At 30.6% G+C, this 17,666-nt stretch overlaps 1 protein-coding gene across 1 annotated transcript in view; it reads left to right on the top strand.

The window, feature by feature from the left end:
• The first annotated feature begins 32 nt into the window (after positions 1 to 32).
• LOC100159693 (histone-lysine N-methyltransferase 2C) overlaps positions 33 to 17,666 on the top strand; it is a 27,924-nt gene continuing 10,290 nt past the window's right edge. The window contains exons 1-33 of the mRNA XM_029486183.1: positions 33 to 473; positions 2,105 to 2,399; positions 2,817 to 2,937; positions 3,013 to 3,129; positions 3,187 to 3,408; positions 3,542 to 3,924; positions 3,983 to 4,105; positions 4,178 to 4,344; positions 4,481 to 4,858; positions 4,948 to 5,199; positions 5,263 to 5,475; positions 5,541 to 5,722; positions 5,788 to 5,952; positions 6,023 to 6,396; positions 6,464 to 6,975; positions 7,062 to 7,187; positions 7,336 to 7,453; positions 7,514 to 7,633; positions 8,354 to 8,563; positions 8,625 to 8,742; positions 8,836 to 9,065; positions 9,131 to 9,255; positions 10,322 to 10,408; positions 12,392 to 12,533; positions 12,616 to 12,743; positions 12,814 to 13,380; positions 13,450 to 13,819; positions 13,892 to 14,062; positions 14,126 to 14,281; positions 14,353 to 14,681; positions 14,742 to 14,856; positions 14,935 to 15,104; positions 15,490 to 15,582. Of these exons, the coding sequence (XP_029342043.1) occupies positions 2,108 to 2,399; positions 2,817 to 2,937; positions 3,013 to 3,129; positions 3,187 to 3,408; positions 3,542 to 3,924; positions 3,983 to 4,105; positions 4,178 to 4,344; positions 4,481 to 4,858; positions 4,948 to 5,199; positions 5,263 to 5,475; positions 5,541 to 5,722; positions 5,788 to 5,952; positions 6,023 to 6,396; positions 6,464 to 6,975; positions 7,062 to 7,187; positions 7,336 to 7,453; positions 7,514 to 7,633; positions 8,354 to 8,563; positions 8,625 to 8,742; positions 8,836 to 9,065; positions 9,131 to 9,255; positions 10,322 to 10,408; positions 12,392 to 12,533; positions 12,616 to 12,743; positions 12,814 to 13,380; positions 13,450 to 13,819; positions 13,892 to 14,062; positions 14,126 to 14,281; positions 14,353 to 14,681; positions 14,742 to 14,856; positions 14,935 to 15,104; positions 15,490 to 15,582 (6,876 nt within the window). The 5' untranslated portion in view covers positions 33 to 473; positions 2,105 to 2,107. The remainder of the gene's footprint in view (positions 474 to 2,104; positions 2,400 to 2,816; positions 2,938 to 3,012; positions 3,130 to 3,186; positions 3,409 to 3,541; positions 3,925 to 3,982; positions 4,106 to 4,177; positions 4,345 to 4,480; positions 4,859 to 4,947; positions 5,200 to 5,262; positions 5,476 to 5,540; positions 5,723 to 5,787; positions 5,953 to 6,022; positions 6,397 to 6,463; positions 6,976 to 7,061; positions 7,188 to 7,335; positions 7,454 to 7,513; positions 7,634 to 8,353; positions 8,564 to 8,624; positions 8,743 to 8,835; positions 9,066 to 9,130; positions 9,256 to 10,321; positions 10,409 to 12,391; positions 12,534 to 12,615; positions 12,744 to 12,813; positions 13,381 to 13,449; positions 13,820 to 13,891; positions 14,063 to 14,125; positions 14,282 to 14,352; positions 14,682 to 14,741; positions 14,857 to 14,934; positions 15,105 to 15,489; positions 15,583 to 17,666) is intronic.

Genomic DNA, 17,666 nt, shown 5'->3' with positions numbered 1-17,666 from the left:
GTGGTACCAGGCTGTTGTCGATTTGTTTTGATTATCCGATAATGTGAAAAAAATGTTTTTCTCGTTCCCGTAGGGCTACAGAACTACAGTATAGTTTTCGTCGGTTTTCGTTCTCGCGTCGTTGTTCGCGCTCAACCGCGCGTTATCCGACGACAGCCGCCGCTGACGCTGCCGCCGCCGCCGCCGCCGCCGACTACGACGACGACGACGACGACGACGATCATCGCCGCGACAACGACGGCGACGCCTCGCTCCCGAGTGTGCCGACATTTTCCGTTCTCCAGCCGCTTGATCTTCGCGCCCATTCGCCATGTAAGAAGGAACCTCCGGTCAAAAGGCTCCTCGGCGTAACGGATATCGTCTCACCGACTACCCATCCCGCCCGATTCCCGGAGCCAGAGCGTTCCCTGCTTGTTCACCGCCGAATATTATGCGTTTTGGCTCGACCGCAGTCGCCGTCGATCAAACACAGAGTAAGTGTCTCGTTGCTGCTGTTTACCCAGCTACACTCGCGTGCGAATCGGCCGTTCGGTTGTAGGTACGTCAGGGCCGTAGGGTTGTACGTGACCGTTACCGCTGGGTTACCCCCGACTAAGGGAGAGGGGAGACCCGGTGAATTTGACTCCCGCGTATTTCACCGCTCGGCAAGCGCTTTTGGGAATTTTTTTGCCCCTCCCCTCACCTCTTCAAGACTGGTGACGGGCTGTCTGCATCCCATCTCTGGTCCGTCTTTAGAAAATAGAGGACTCTGTGCTCGTATATAGAAGCATGTATGCCGCTGTGAATGTGAATTGTTTGCAATAGTCCGTACCTACCGGCTGCCAATCTTGTGTCAGACTTCAATCTTGTGTAACGCATAGTTTGGGGCGCTGGACAAATTTATTTCTTGTTTGTATAGATTCTCAAAGTGCCCTAAAATATTGGACTGTAATTTTTCTTTTAAACTTTCAGCTTTTTTTTTTTTTAATTTTCAGAACTTTAATGATCAAATCAGATTGTTGTTAGTCTCATTTAAATATTACTTTTGCTTGATTTTTCTTAAGTTGTATGCAACAGTATTTTTTATTATACAAATAAACAATTTCAAACATCAATGCACTTTGATACATAGGTACCTATAAAGTATAGACCTACCTATCCTATTTAAAGTCATGATATGACAAAACATTAAGTAGAATAGCCATGGGTAATAGAATTTCTCTATGTTAATGCATTTTTAAACAGATAGAATCAGGAAATAATAGGAATTAGCTAGAGGCTCATTTTAATAGCTGGTCAGTAGCGTAGTTTTGGTAGTGTACTATGCTACCTAGGATTGAAATAAAATAGTCATCATTTATCAACTGCATCATTGTCGAGATCATTGTGATCTTTATCAGACTTTAATATTGTTTTGCGTGACTACAATTTGTATATGTTATGATATTATGACATGTTATAAACAAGTAAAATTTAATTATTAAAATTCATATATTTTAAATTAAACATATTATATTTCCCATTAAATTGTAGGCCGTTGTTAACTTATTAAAATTAAATATTTATTAGAAAAGCTATAAATAATTAATTAGGTACTTAAATAGATATGTTCTTTCTTAAATATTTTATAATCCGCTTATATTTACTTTTTGTCATATTAAATCAAAATTGGTTATTAGACATATTATTATTTTTAAATGTTATGATTTATTGTTATGTTGAAAGTGGCTTAGGTATAATATGTTATTTAATTGTAGATACATGCATTAAAAATCAAAACTTCTCACTTTATTGTATTGCCATGTTAAATATAGGTACCTAATGATATATTTTCAATAATAATATTATTATCTTAAAACAAATAATTTACTTGTAGAAGTATTAATTAAATTGTTCCTTGAAAATAATGAGAATATCTGATAAGAATTGTATCAAACGTTTTTAGTAGTTAACTAGTGAGGGAAAATTGGTTAATTACTTTTTTATCATTCTAATAGTCTAATTACAGTTATGGACATTTAAATTTTGTAATTCATAATACTGTTCCATATTATAGTAGTATAATACATTAACACCATTAGCATTAACCTTTTTAAAATCTTTAAATATGTTATCTCTTGTTTAGGAAATGGACAATGACAAATCAAAGATGTCTAAGACATTGTTAGATAAATCTGACGAAATGGACATAGATGAAGATCCTAGTTCTGATGATGATGTTGACAATGGTGCTCCTATGTTAAATGATGACGACGATGACGATGATGAAGACGATGATGATGATGATAATGAAGATATGGATGACGATCCAGATTATCAAGAAGAAGATTGTTCACGTATTTCTACAGAAGCAGCTTCTATATCAGTAGATGAAACTTCTTCTAATCAAACACCAATTGACATTGTTGTGAAGACAGATGGTATATTACTTTTATACATACAGTTTTAAGAAATATAGAAAGGGTGGTTTGAATAAATGTTTGAATAAATGTCCTGCAGCGTCTTATCGAACCGTTATCGTATCGTTAAATTAAACTGGGTGTTGCTTAAACGCCTGACTGTGTTACATGTTTTGTAAGCTACAGATCGGGTTTTGGTTTGGTAACTTACAGATCAATAAAATATCATTAATGTTATCAATGTTATTGGTGGCTTAATTTATTTAGTTATCACGGTTATCCATAATTTAAGATTTCTTAATGCAACTCTAGCATAGTTTAACACAATTATGAACTCTATAGAATGAATAAATTACAATTCCAGTAAAACAATATCAGACTGTTCTTTATGCAACCTGCACTAAGTAATTGATGATTGTACTAAACATTTTTTTTCAGAAGGTAATTTCGAAGAAACAACATCATGTTCACCCATCAGAAGTGCTGTTACACCTATGACATCTTATGATAGCCCTTTACAAATGAAAAAATTGAATTTAAAAATTAAAAGATGGAGAAGGTAATAAATATTTACTTTTTATAGAAACAGAAATAAATAAGTATAACATAATTTTTTTGATTGTATTATTAATAGGGAGGATGCTGAAGGTAAATCTCCAAATGTTTCCCGAACTGATGAAAATACTCCTCCTACTTCATCATCAGTCGATCCTACTAATGATGATAGAAGTGTATTATATCAAGAGACCTGGTAAATAGTTTCTGATGTTTGTGTTTTGATTTTGTAACTAATATTTATACGTTTTAGGCCAGGAAAAGTATGTGCATTTTGTAATTTAGGAGAACGAAGTCAACTTGGACAAGGATCTCTTCTAAGGTTAGACTGGGAAAAAGATTTTAAGTCAACATTGGATGATTTTATTAAGCAATTAGTTACTAAACAATTAACTCCGATGCCATTACAATCACCAACTACTGAAATGGCACCAATAATACAGTATAGAAGGCAAAAATCTGCTGCTAAATTTAAGTGAGTTTTAATTTCCATATTTAATGCTCAATATATCTTACTTATTAATTAATTGCTCTAAAATATTTTCAAACAAATCAATTTATTTCAATCACATTTATTTATTGTACATTTTTGTTATTATTGTTATTAGACAACAACAATTTTCAACCTGTAGTTTTGAACCCGTGGATGAGCTTAGCGTTATTGGGCATTTGGATGTTCCTGATTTGAACATGATATATGAACAATTTGAATCAAATGGTTATGTTTATGTACATCAGTTTTGCGCTACCTGGACTCAAGGTGTAAAATGTGATACATCTGATTCATTGGAAAATGTGCCTGAACTTATCTTAGAGAGCTTAATGCGACGGTGCTCTTACTGTGGTCACTTAGGCGCCAGTGCTCCATGTACATACACTAATTGTTTGAAATTTTTTCACTATCCTTGTATTTTTGCTTCTGCTTCGTTTCAAGAGATGAGTGTACCAGCTTTAATATGCAATTCTCATCTTGATCATGTTCCTTTAATGGGTAATTATAATATTTCAATTATGAATGAAATGTATGCTAATTGATTATTTTATTAAAGAACTTTCTGCTAACGTTGCTTGTGGTATTTGCTCGACTCTTGGAGATGTTTCTAATTTAATGATGTGTACAGCATGTGGTAGCCACTACCACGGTGTTTGTCTTGGATTAGCTCTACTTCCAGGTTTGAAGAAATAATTCATTATTATTTATTTTAATTGTGGTTTTTTTTAATGTAAATATCTTATATTCTAAGGAGTACGAGCTGGATGGCAATGTGGTAATTGTCGAATTTGCCAAGTTTGTCGGCAACCAGCCGAACAGACTAAGGTTATGTTATGTGAAGGTTGTGATAAAGCCTATCATCCTGGATGTTTAAGACCTCAAGTGACAACTATACCTAAAATTGGATGGAAATGCAAAGTAATTAAACCTAAATTCATTATACTCTATTATTAATTTGACAATATTATATTTTTAATAAATGCATACAAAGTTATATTTATTATTCTTAGAATATCAGACACTACTGACTATTTTTACTATTATTTTATTTCAGTGCTGTCGTGTATGCACTGACTGTGGTTCTCGTACCCCAGGTGCTGGGCTATCTTCTCGGTGGCATGCCCATTACACGGTTTGTGATTCTTGTTATCAGCAACGTAATAAAGGTTCTTCATGTCCACTTTGTCATCGAGCTTATCGAGCTGCCGCTCATCGAGAAATGGTTCAATGTATCTCATGTCGAAAATACATTCATGGTGCTTGTGATCCAGAGGCTGAGTATATAACTAGCCATAGCAAAAGTTCAGCATCTGAGTACATGTGTCCTTTATGTAAAAATGCTGTACAACAACGTCGAGATGGATATGAAGAATTTGGAGACTCTAATAGTTCAATAGATGTTTATCAACCTGAGCATGACTTAGAGTTTAAGGTATTAATCTTAGAAAATTGTAGTAGTTGATTAAGTAAACTAATTTATATTTTTAGAAAATATAAAATATTCTATTATAATGTATATAGAGCAATAAAGATTTTGACGATGGTCGAGTGGGTGGCTATGGTTTGGGTAAAGGAAAACCATATGCTGCATGTAAAGTAGCTAAGAAACGTTTGCTTTCTGGATATGCTGGCCGTGCTAAAGGTTTAGGAAAACTTACTGCCGCATTAAAACCCATGTACCAGAAAAAAGGACAACGCCTCGTTGAGTTTCCTAGAAAGAGACCTCGAGGAAGAATGCGAGGCATTTTTGGTGTACCTGGTCTTGGATTACAAGTTAGTAGTTAAGAATCTTTTTTTAGTTTTAACTGTTAAAATTTATTTAACACTATTTTGCAGAGGCCTTTGTCTGATGTAAGCTCCAAAAATTCTTCAAACGACATTGACCCCAACAATGAAAATCGAATTGTTTTATGCTCTGCTAAAGATAAATTTGTACTTGGTCAAGATATATGTGTTATGTGTGGATCTTTAGGTACAGATCAAGAAGCATGTCTTATTTCTTGTTCTCAGTGTGGTCAGTGCTATCACCCTTTTTGTGTTAATGTTAAAGTGAGTTGTTGCATAAAATTAGAATTTTCAAGAATACAATTATTCTTAATAATATCGTCTTACAGGTAACCAAAGTTATACTTCAAAAAGGATGGAGATGCTTGGATTGTACAGTTTGTGAAGGGTGTGGTCAACGTAATGATGAGTCCAGACTTATACTTTGTGATGAATGTGATATTTCTTACCATATTTATTGTACTGATCCAAAACTTGATTATGTCCCCAGAGGAACTTGGAAATGCAAGTGGTAAGTATGATTAATTAATTAAATTTAAATTTTTTAAATAAAATTAAAAAATATTGATTTTTAAGGTGTGCTCAATGCTTGACATGTGGTTCAAATGATCCAGGCTTCAATTGTTCCTGGTTGAATAATTATACTGAATGTGGACCTTGTGCTTCTCGTAGTATTTGTCCATCATGTCAAGAATCATATACTGATAATCAATTGATAATTAAATGTTCACAGTGTGATAGGTAAATTTTGTATTATGAACATTATTATAATTATGATTTTATATTATTATTTTTGTGTTTCGTTTCCTAGATGGCTTCATGGAAAATGTGATAAAATCGAAAATGAAGACGATGCAGAAAAATGTGCAGAAGACGGATATAGTTGCTTACTATGTCGTCCTCGTGGGACAGTTCCAGCACATTTAGCACATGTCTCAAGTCCTAAAATCAAACAGAAAATGTCATCACGTGATAATAGTCCAGATGCAACTAAAGGGATAGTAAATGAATACTGTATGGATGGCATTTATTTATCTGAATCAGGTGTTCAACATATGAAGGTTCTAACCAGTGGTATAGAAATATCACATCAACGTAAAAAGCGAAAAGATTTGAAAAAAGCACAAATGGAAAAAGAAGCTGCTATTATGGCAGCTATTGAATCTGTTGTGTGTAATAGTAGAGGTAAGATTTTATTTATTTATTTTATTGATTTCGTAATTTTAAAAACATTTTTTTTTTTTTTTTTTAGATACTATTAATGATTCTTTAGACCACGATGATGCTTATAAAATGGATTTTGATGATATAAAGGAAGAACCAAGTGAACCAGAACCTATTTATAAAGAAGGGATGGTAGTACAGCCACGTGATGATGGTCGACCTCCTGAACCACCAGAAGGTTTTAGTATTTTGACATTAGAAACAGGTGTAATGGTTCTGCGTCGAAAACGAGTTAGAAATCTTCAAAAATTAGGTATTGGGGGATTTGTTGTTAGAGGACGTATGCCCCGAACTAAAGACAAAGATGAGGAAAATACTCAGGATGGTGATGGTGAAGACAATAAACCAAGGCGAAAACCAAATCGATGGAAAAAACCAAAGAGTAAAATTGCTGAAAATTACCCTAATTATATACAAGATGCATTTTTTGGTCGTGATTTGTTGGATGCTTGCAATGTTGCGGCACAGATTTTGGACAGTAGCGAGTCTGAAGAAGTAGAAGAAAAAGATGAAGATATTAAAACAATTGAACTTTCTCAGGTTCGATTTTATTGCGCTGAATATGCTATATTTTTTTTATGTAATGTTTATTTATTTTTAATGAATACAATATTTATATTTATTAGGCTGAATTAAAAATTATGGAAGACATTAAAGCTAAACAACAAACAAAAGAGGAAGTGATAAAAACATGCATGAATATTAAGGAAGAGATAATTGAACTCAACGAACAACCAAAAGTTGTTGAAAAGGTAAAATAAACTTTTTTTGAAAGAGCTAATATGAGCTGGGTCGGAAAAGTCATATAAAGAAGGAGGCATTTAATTTTAAAGCAATGTTAAATAATTAGATTAAAATATTTATTAATATAAATATGTTTTTTTTTAACAATTTTTATAGAAAAAAGAAACACCTACTACAAATGAGAACGATACACTTAAAGATATTTTGCTGTCTGATAATTTATTAGATTCCATTATGAATGAACAAAGTAGAAATATTAAGACAGAAATGGAAGGTATTTTGAAATAATTATGTAAACACAAATGGGTATTTAACTTATAATTTTTTTTTGCAGATAATGGCTTGGTAGTGGAAGAACCCGACATGAGTGAAACCAACACTTCAGCTCAAAAAGATGAATTTAGTGAAATTCTAGGTTCCCACTTTAATCTTGATTCTATGGTCAGAGAGACAGGTAATTATATTTTTAAAAAAAAAATTTAGGTTTCCCTCGATGTTCAATTATTTATTCTAATTTTTTCATTAATAACTGAATATTATCAAATATAAATTTTGTTGATCATTTTTTATTTAATTAATAAGAATAATATAAATATTTATTAACACATTGACCGCCAATGTGTTAGCCGGTAGTAACACAATATGTTTTATTGACACACCAAATATATTTTTCCATATCATTTTTAATTTGTAAATACTATTTTATTTGATTATTTGATAAAATATTTAAAATATAAAATTAGTATATTTTTTACATTAAGTAAATTGTAATTATTCCCACTGGGCTCTTTTTAGTACACCCATATTAATTTATGATCGCCGGCGGTCTAGTTGCATTATAGTTATATGATCAATTATGGATGCTGGCAGTCACACCAAGTATATAATTTGAAAATTACAGTTGATCCGCAGGTGGTCACATGGGAGTCAATCTGTTAATACTTTTAAACAATTTAAGGTCTTATAGAAATATAATATTGAATAGCCTAATAACTAATCAGTATTTATTTATTATGTTATAAATCGTTATCTTTGTATTATTAATAGTTTAAAATTTAAATGTATAACATTTATATTTAATAAAATGTTAAATATATATTATTTAATGATAAAAATGTATTTTGATTTGTTTCTTAACTTATTGTTTGTTAATATAAATTGTATTCCAATTCAGGCTTACCAAATATGGATAGTAAAGATGTAGAAGAGATTTTCAAAGTAGTTTTAACTGATGATGCTTCACAAGAAGAATCTCAAGATCCAAATAGCTCAAATATGTTATTAATAAGTAATAATAATATGGGTACCATACCTCAAGCCCAAAATGGAGCAGTTATGGCTCAAAATCAAAACCATCCTCCAATAATGTCTCCATCTCGTACAGGTAAACCATGCTCAATATATTAAAACTTAACATTAAAAATTCCTAATTATAAAATTCATAGGTGTTCCAACTAATATGTCTCGTGGAAAAGTACCAGCTCCAGCATTACCACCTGTAGTAACCAATATGAATTCTCCTATCTATCCAGCAATGTCTCCATATCATTCTGAATACAGCAAGTAAGTAATATTAATTATTTATTAAGGATTATATAAAATAAAAAATGTTTTTATACAAATATGTAATGTGAATATTTTTATCGAACATTTTAGTAGTCCATCTCAGTTCAGTCCAGCATTTTCTGAACCTCACAGTCCTTGGGTACAAAATAGCGGTGGTGAAGATAGCTTAGAAGGCGTAGGTTCTCAGTCATCAGCTATAAATACCAGTCAAAGAAATTCTCAAAAAATGGAAGCAGATGAAGCTCTGGGACCTAAAGCTTCAATATCAGCTGTACTTTACGCTAATGTTACCCATCCTGAATGGAAAACCGAATTTCCTTGTATGATATACATTTATTTTAAATATTTATATTATGTTGAAACTGATTTATTTTTATATGTTTAGCTTGGCCTGAAAGATCAAGACAAATATTAAAAAAGTGGAGAACATTGTCTCCAGAACAAAAAAGCCCATTTTTGTTAAAAGCAAGAGAAAATAGAACTAATCTGAGACAGAAAAAAGCGCAACAGGTAAGCATTAACGATTATACAAAACGTTTATTGATGAAAATGTATTATGTCAAGCACCATATCATAATGGTATATGAAATCATTGACTAATTTTAGCGTTCACCCTGAGAGCTTAACTATCATAATATCTAGCGGGAATATATATATATATATATGTACATTGGAAAATTTTATACATGGTATTTTTAAAAGTTCCTCTACACATAAAACGAAGCTTTTTTATTGGGGCTTAACTTTAAAATTTATTTGTGTGTGCTTATGTGACTTGGCCAAAGCGCTTTTGGTAATTATAATTTATGAAAATCATCATATTACTTATGTGTTTTAGGCCAATCACAAATTACAGCGTTTTGCACATTTTTGGGATTCATTGAAAACAGATAAATTAAAACAATATTGGTTTTATTTTATTGGTTATGTCTAGTTGTTGATTATATTAAAGCACTAGTAATTTTTACACTGCAATTTTTAGATTTATACAGTTCACACAAATCCAAATATATTTAATAAATAGAATTATAGTATAAGGATGGATCCTTAAGTGAAATTATTTGACCAATATCAAAATATCCTGTTTAAGTTATAAAATTTTTCTAGGGCGAAGCACATAGATTATTTCCTATATTACACTTGTTGAAAATATTTCATAAATACCATTTTGAATAATGAAAATCAATACATTTTAATAGAATTTCATCGTAAAAAATCATATATTTATTTTTATTTTTTTGTTTGAATGATTTTATCACAAATTGTATAGATGTGTTGACCGGGTTATCTGATAGTATTGCTTTCCTCAGCTTTAGCTGATAAATACAATTATACCAACAATAAATATTGTTATTATGCAATTTCCTTTATTTTAAGTTTTTATTATTTTTAATTACATATTATTTTCATTTTAAAGAAATTACATTTTCAACATGTTATTTTTTTTAATACCGATCCAAAAACAAAATTTGATATCCATCATTAGAGTGTTAGCATCTTTAGTTGATATGTTCTCATTTTATTGCTTTTGGGATTTGTTTCTTTAATGGCACCCGTTCTATAACAACACAAACAGGCCGCGAAGGAAGACAGTACCAGTGGAGACAACCGGACCAGTTCAACATCTAGTGCTACCCAGAGTCCGACGATTAACAATGGAGAGGTGTGTCCCACCAAAGAACCGATGCAACCCGCAATACTAATTGCCGCTGGTGATGGTCATACTAACTCACAATCTCCCCAGCCTTCTGATCCTGAGCCTGAATCTAACCCACCTCAGCAAACATTTCCCACCACTATTCCTACTCACCCATCTACAATACAATATATACCAGTTTTACCCAACCCTCCATCTCCTAATCCTGTTAATTTGCGAACCATTCACATAATTCCCGCAGAGAAGAATTCATCTGAACCAATTCAATATCAATATGTAGCATCGGGTTCATCTGAAAGGGGGACTTTGCATTATCCACCAAACAGTATTCATATAATACAAACAGTTCCATCATTAATAATGTCTAATTCAATATTAGCCACATTAGATACTAAAAATCAAACTGATTCACGTAATAACCTACTACATATAATCACATCACAGCCAACTGGCACAATACGTAATGTACAGTTGGTGAGAAATGAATCATCATCAGCTGGCACTGAGGGCGCTAAAACTAACATAACCGCTAGCAGTACTAACACTTCAGTCAGCACTTCACCTCCGCTGTCTGACCAACAAATACGTGTACTAACACCGTCTGAGATAATGCGCACACTCCCGTCCCTCGGTCAAGAGACTTATGACCCTGTGGTGAGCGTTCACTTGCACGTTCTGGGAAATGATTTTCTTTGGATATTTGACGTTCAGCCTCTTCTTTTTATTTTTGTGTTTTTAGTTTATTCCCAGCTACTCGTATTGCTTCTAAATCCATAAATAAACTTTGTATTTACTGTTTAGTTTTTTGAGTTAATTTCTTTATATTTGTATGTGTTAAGACTATAAAATGCTGTTATTCGTTTAATAACATAAAGGTATCTTAATAACATTGTCGACTATTATATTTGTAAAACTATTGTTGATGAAGGATTTAAATTCTAGTAATATGAGGTTGACTTTATATTCAGAAAGTATTAGCCAAATTTAATTAGCATTGAATTATAATTTATAATAATTTTTACAACCTAGCATTTTGTTAAATTAAATTTTATTGTATTTTTTTGAAATGTTCAGTTAAATTTTTATATTAGTACAGTGTTTTTTTTTTTTAAATATTATTGACTACAATTTAAACCAAACAGTTTATGGAAAGTTCTTTTAAAAATAATCTATATTTTACATGTTTATAGGTGGGTTAAACTGTTCAATTCTATGGATTATAATTTATGACAGTGAATTCAATTTTTTTTACATAACATTAAATTGCATAATTTAAGCTGCTAATTTATTAAAGTACATTATTATTTTTTGGTCAAACTGCTACATTGTTTTAATTTTGTTTAGGTTTGAACACTTGAAATAATTTGTTAGTTTTTAGAACATATGTGTTATTTCTGTTCGTTAATTAATTTGGGGTTTTTCTAAATCATATTCAATTTCAAAGCTATTTCACATATTTGGCTTATGGTTTCTGATACTTCTATTTGTTCTTTGTTCTTGGTTCTAACTGCAGTTGATTAGTTATAAATATTAGCATGGTGTGTAGTATATTGGATTATGTATAACACATAGCTTATTTTTTATTTTATAAGTAGTTATTAGAATTGATTGGTGTATGGATAATATTTAATACACTAAATCAATATAAATATACATTAATATATTACTTAACAAAAAACATAGTTTGTGGATGTAATTGTATAGGGGTACACATAAATGCATAAATAGATTTAAATAATAAATGTGTATGTGTGTATTATATACAAAACAAATGGGATTGTGGTGAATTTTCTTCTATATGTATGAATAAAATATAATTTGTCATTATCTTATTTGTTTGTTTCGTCAGATGCATTAATATAAAAAAAATAATCAGCTTTAATTTATACTTATATTTATTTCTTCATATTTTCAAACTTGTTGAGTATTAATTTTTACAACAAAATGTAGAAATATAACTAACATAAATTTCCTATATTATGGTAATAGGATCAAGATAAAATGATATCTCAACAGAGATCTCGTGAAGCTGAAAATGAACGTCAATGGAAACAGTTACAAGCAATGCGACAACAACAGGCACAAGCTGCTCAACAGCAGCAAGTAATGCAAGACCAACGTACTCAAGGAGGTATTTAATGCATTTTTATTGTGAATAATTTTTTTTTGCTTAATATTATAATTTATATATAATATGTTTATTATTTTTATAGTATATCAAAGAGTACCAGTTCATCAAAGAAATCTTTCTATTGATACCAATCAATTTACTAATTCTGATCAACAAGTGTTGGTTCATACGCCAAATTTAGCTACTCAGTTACAAGTTTCTACTAATCAGGTAATTTAAATTCATTATTTTAAATGAAGTATTAATTCAAGTAAATGAGGTAACAAATTCAATTTTTTAGGATGGTTCTTTAACTCCCTTACAAAGTCCTAGTAGTGTAAGTTCTCAACAGCAATCTAGATCACCATATCCTTCACCTGTCTTGAAAGTGACCAGAGTTGTGAGTCCTGCTTCAGCATCACCATCACCTCAATACACACGTTCACAATCAACACCAGGACCAACAGACTTGTTTAGTCCACCAATATCTTCAACTTCTGTAGTTCAACAACCAAGAAATGTTCATTTTAATCCTACATCTCCTCGAGGTAGAGATGATGTATTTTCGTCACCTCAAGCTAATCAAGAAATGACAAGACATTTGAGGGAATTACTTCAAAGACAGCAGTTTAAAAAAGAAACACCGGCCGATCAGCGTATGTGGAATACAGAAGATACACCAAATCAAGAAATAACATCTCAAAATGTTCTACCAAATCAAGATTTTGAAACCCCAGCTTCTGGACCAACTTTTCGCCAGCCTTTACCTCCAAGTGCTGTTAAGACTCAACGTATGCCTTTCCAACCAATGGTTACTCCAAATGCTCAAATGGTCATTCGGCAACGAGTTCAAGATCAAAAATTCCAAGTAAAATATTATTTTATTTTTTAATTAGATGTTTTATAAATTACCATTATTAATTTAATTTATTTTTAGTTATCTGATCCTCGGTTTCGGTTGTTAATACAACAACAACGATCTACTACTACTGGTGCAATTATTAATAATAACATGAATGCCCAACAATTTGTATCTGGTATTAAAAATCCAATTACTCAACAAGCATTGACACAACAAAATACTAGGCCTTACGAAATAATGCAACAACAACAACAGCAGCAGCAGCAGCAACAGCAACAGCAACAGCTGCAACAACAACAACAACAACAACAACAACAACAACAACAACAACAACAACATCAACAACAACAACAACAACAACAACAACAGCAACAGCTGCAACAACAGCAACACCAACAACAACATCAACAGCTGCAGCAACAGCAACATCAACAATCATTTTCAGGTATTTATTTAATTATATATAATATATAAATTATGTATAATATGTATAATATAATTTCAATTTACTTTCCAGTTGTAGAAAGATCTGAAAGCTTAGATCAGAAATACCAAGCTCCAATTAATGAAGTTTCATCAATAATAAATGATCCTAGTTCAATGTCCCAATCTTTAGTTGGTCAAAATGTATCTGTTGGTAGACATAGTGATATATTACAGCACCAGTCTCAGCAAAATTCTATTAATGGTAATATATTTTTAAATATAATGTGTATAAATAATTAATATTATAATGAAATGTATGCTTTAGGTGCTGATAATGTAGACAGTAGAAGTGAAGAAATTACAGATAGTGTTAGGGATGAATTGGAAAAACTACAACAAGAAGGAGATCCAAACAATATTGGTGAAGTTGATGGAGTCAATGCCCTTTTGGGTGATTTAGACGATGATGACGAACTCTTAGGTAAATTATTTATGAATATACTTAATCTTTACTATATGACTATAAATTATTTAAAATATGTTTGTCTATAGCTGAAATGGGAGCTGACTTTAATATACTGGAATATGCTGATCCAGAACTTGACAACCTAGATTGTGGTAACAAAACCAATATCTTATATGATCTTGTTGATGATGAGGAATCTAACAAGAGTGCTCATAACAAAACTGTACCAAACGATAAATCTTCAGTAGAAATCGAAACAAAACAACCGAAGGAAGAAGTGGATGATCTACAAAGATTAAGTAGTCTGAATCATAGAAAAGAGCAAAATAGTGTAGCAGTTTTAGGGATTGAAAAGTTTGAACAAGATATTATTCATTCTCCAAAACTTGAAACTTCTCAAAATGTTAACGCACAAGTAATATTTATTTATAAAAAACATTTAAATATATAATAACTTAATTATGGATAATTTTAGATTGTTCAAGATAACCAAATAGGCAATGTAATGCAGAACAGAGAAAATAATTTGAATTTCATGTCAAATTTTTCTGGAGAAAATCAAACACCTAAAATGTCACCAATTGGACAAGGTAAAGTATTACATTTTTTAATTTTCAATTAATTAATTTAGAATTATATATTATTATTATTTCTATTTTTATTTGCAGTCTCTATTCAGCAACAGCAGCGACTAATTCAAATGCAGCGTACAGTTGTGCCTAATCGCATGATAGGTTCTCAGCAGATTATACAACAAGGAACGGTTCAACAAACCCGACAGTTGGCTCCACCTCCACCTTACCCAGGACCTCCTCCGCCATACCCTGGACAACATCAGGTACAATGTTATTTATATTATATTGTAATTCATCATTGTTATAGTGTAATAGTAGTTCAATTATTCGTTGTAATCCCTTCAGTGGTTTCTCCTATTTTGCATCTAGATATTTTTTTTGTAGACTTCCAGAAAGAAAGCATGCTTTTTTTCAATCAAATATGTTTTTGCAAAATATTTATTTAATTTGATAACATCATCTGATCTGATTTTAATTTTATTATTAACATGTATAAGTAATGTGTAATTGTAAAAACTAAGGAAAGGAAAAATATATCGTTTTATTTTGTTAATTTAATTTTGGGTGAAACATTTCTAATTTGTGCTTGATAATATACATAATACATGACAATTTGGGAATTCACTAACAAATGTGGCCCCCCTTCAGGTCCGTATGAGGGCTCCTTTACCACACACTGACATGGTACTACCACACAGTCTTATGGGCGTTCAAATGCAGAGAAGACCATTGTTGCTTCAGGTAATTAGAAGAATTGAGATGGATGATATGTCGTGAAATTAAATATTGTGAAATAAAAATGAACTTACATTAAATAATTAAAGCTAATAATAATCACGTGCACTACACAATGTTTTAGATGTGTTGTAATTTAATAACACTAAATATCTATCAAATATAAATTTAACTTTGTGTTGACTCAAAATACAAAGTTTATTAATTTTTAATTTTTTTTTTATATTTCTTTAGTTTTTGATATTTATTTTAGCCAAAATTTATGTTTATTTTTAACTAGGAGCTTAGAAGTGAGGCTAGGCTATAAAGATTACTTGATATAGTCATTTATTGATATTAACTTATATTATAATAGTAATTGATTAGTTTAATATAAGTATTGAACTAATCAATTACTATTACTCACATTTTTTTTTAGTTTTTATGAATAGAGTAAAGTAGTACTCTAGATATTCTATGGATTAATTATCAACATTTAACTTGCTTATAACGTTATATAACATAAATGCTTATAACGGTATGATTAACTTGTTAATACAAACAAATCTAATACATATTATAAATTTATGTAAACCAAATAATAACTCATAACAAAAACTTGATAGTAATAATAAAAAAATATATATTTTATATTGTTACCAAACATGATGATATACAATTATACTGTACTAATTGAATTATACCTTTAATATATTAGTAGAAACTAAAATGGTAATTTTACTTAATTGATACAATTAATTTTTTTTTTTTTTGAGTCAAAACCGCTTTTATATTTTATTTATTTAGTTCTATCTTTTTATCTATTCAACTCACTAAATTTGGCACTAATTAGTTTTATAGTATTATTGTTCTTAGTTATAATAATAATCATTTAGAACTGTACTAAACAAAATTGAATAGATTTTAAAAATATACATTGGTTTAAATCTATGAATCAAATAAAAAGTTTATTATGATTCAATTGGTTTCCATAATCTGTTCAACACTTAGTTTTCTGTGTATTTAATCCACAGAAAAACTTAAGTATAAGCATATTAATATTTAAAGTTCATTGATCTAACCACATCTATGAAGTAATGATTTAATTGGTTTACCGAAGTATGAATAAAGCCTTTTACTGTTAATTAATATGAATCAGTATAATTATTAGTTATTAGCACAGATATATTTTTTTTAAAAAATACTAGAAGGTGAATCATTAATAATTGTTGATCAATATATGTACAGGTTGATTTTTTAAGCATGATCATCATATTATTATGTTTAAATTATACATATATTTAAGTTATTCTGATATTTGGAATTTTTTAAATATACATGGAGATCATACTTTTGAATACTTGAGATTTTTTATACCAGGATGATGTTTTGACTATATAAACTTCTTTTTTTTTACAATTACAATTTTTATTTTTCATCGGTAATATATACATATTATATTATTATATAACAGCATAAAACACCTAGCTGATTCCGTGCACTTCGTTGCCCGTTAAATGTACCAGCTCTTTATGACTCGAACTTTGTACAATTCGTTATTTAATATTCGGTGTATGGTGTTCAAAATGTATCTTAACTTTTGCTTTTCCTGGGATAAAAATTATGATTCGCAGCAGTATATTATCAGGTAGGCAATCTACCTACGGTAGATCGCGGACCCTGTGTTGTTTGTACGTATGTGTATGATTTAACTCTAAAGTATCAAAGTTATACCAAGTTGGTTATATTCCACTTATGGTGGATTAATATAATCAATTAATACAAAATCCTAACCTAACATAACTACTAATATTAGATGAATAAAAAAAAACCAAATTTAACCATTCCTAAATTAGTCTGTCTTCTTCCCAGATAGATGTTTAATCTACACACAAACATTCATACCAAGCTGAAACCCGTGCATTCCGTTGTCCGTAAAAAATTGCTACTTAAAAAAATTATGATTGTTCAACTGTTTTTGGGTGTAACTTGCTGCAATGTTCAATAATTTGATTTGGTGCTAGCTTGTACCTGATCTGCCCAAATAACCAATAATAAATGAATACTAATTTCTACTGTAGACTGTAACCAATGGCAACTATTTAAAAAAT

Source organism: Acyrthosiphon pisum, chromosome A1 (assembly GCF_005508785.2).
Source record: "Acyrthosiphon pisum isolate AL4f chromosome A1, pea_aphid_22Mar2018_4r6ur, whole genome shotgun sequence".
Classification (NCBI taxonomy): domain Eukaryota; kingdom Metazoa; phylum Arthropoda; class Insecta; order Hemiptera; family Aphididae; genus Acyrthosiphon; species Acyrthosiphon pisum.
The sequence above is the reverse complement of the archived record's forward strand: the minus strand, read 5'-3'. Positions and strand labels throughout refer to the sequence as shown.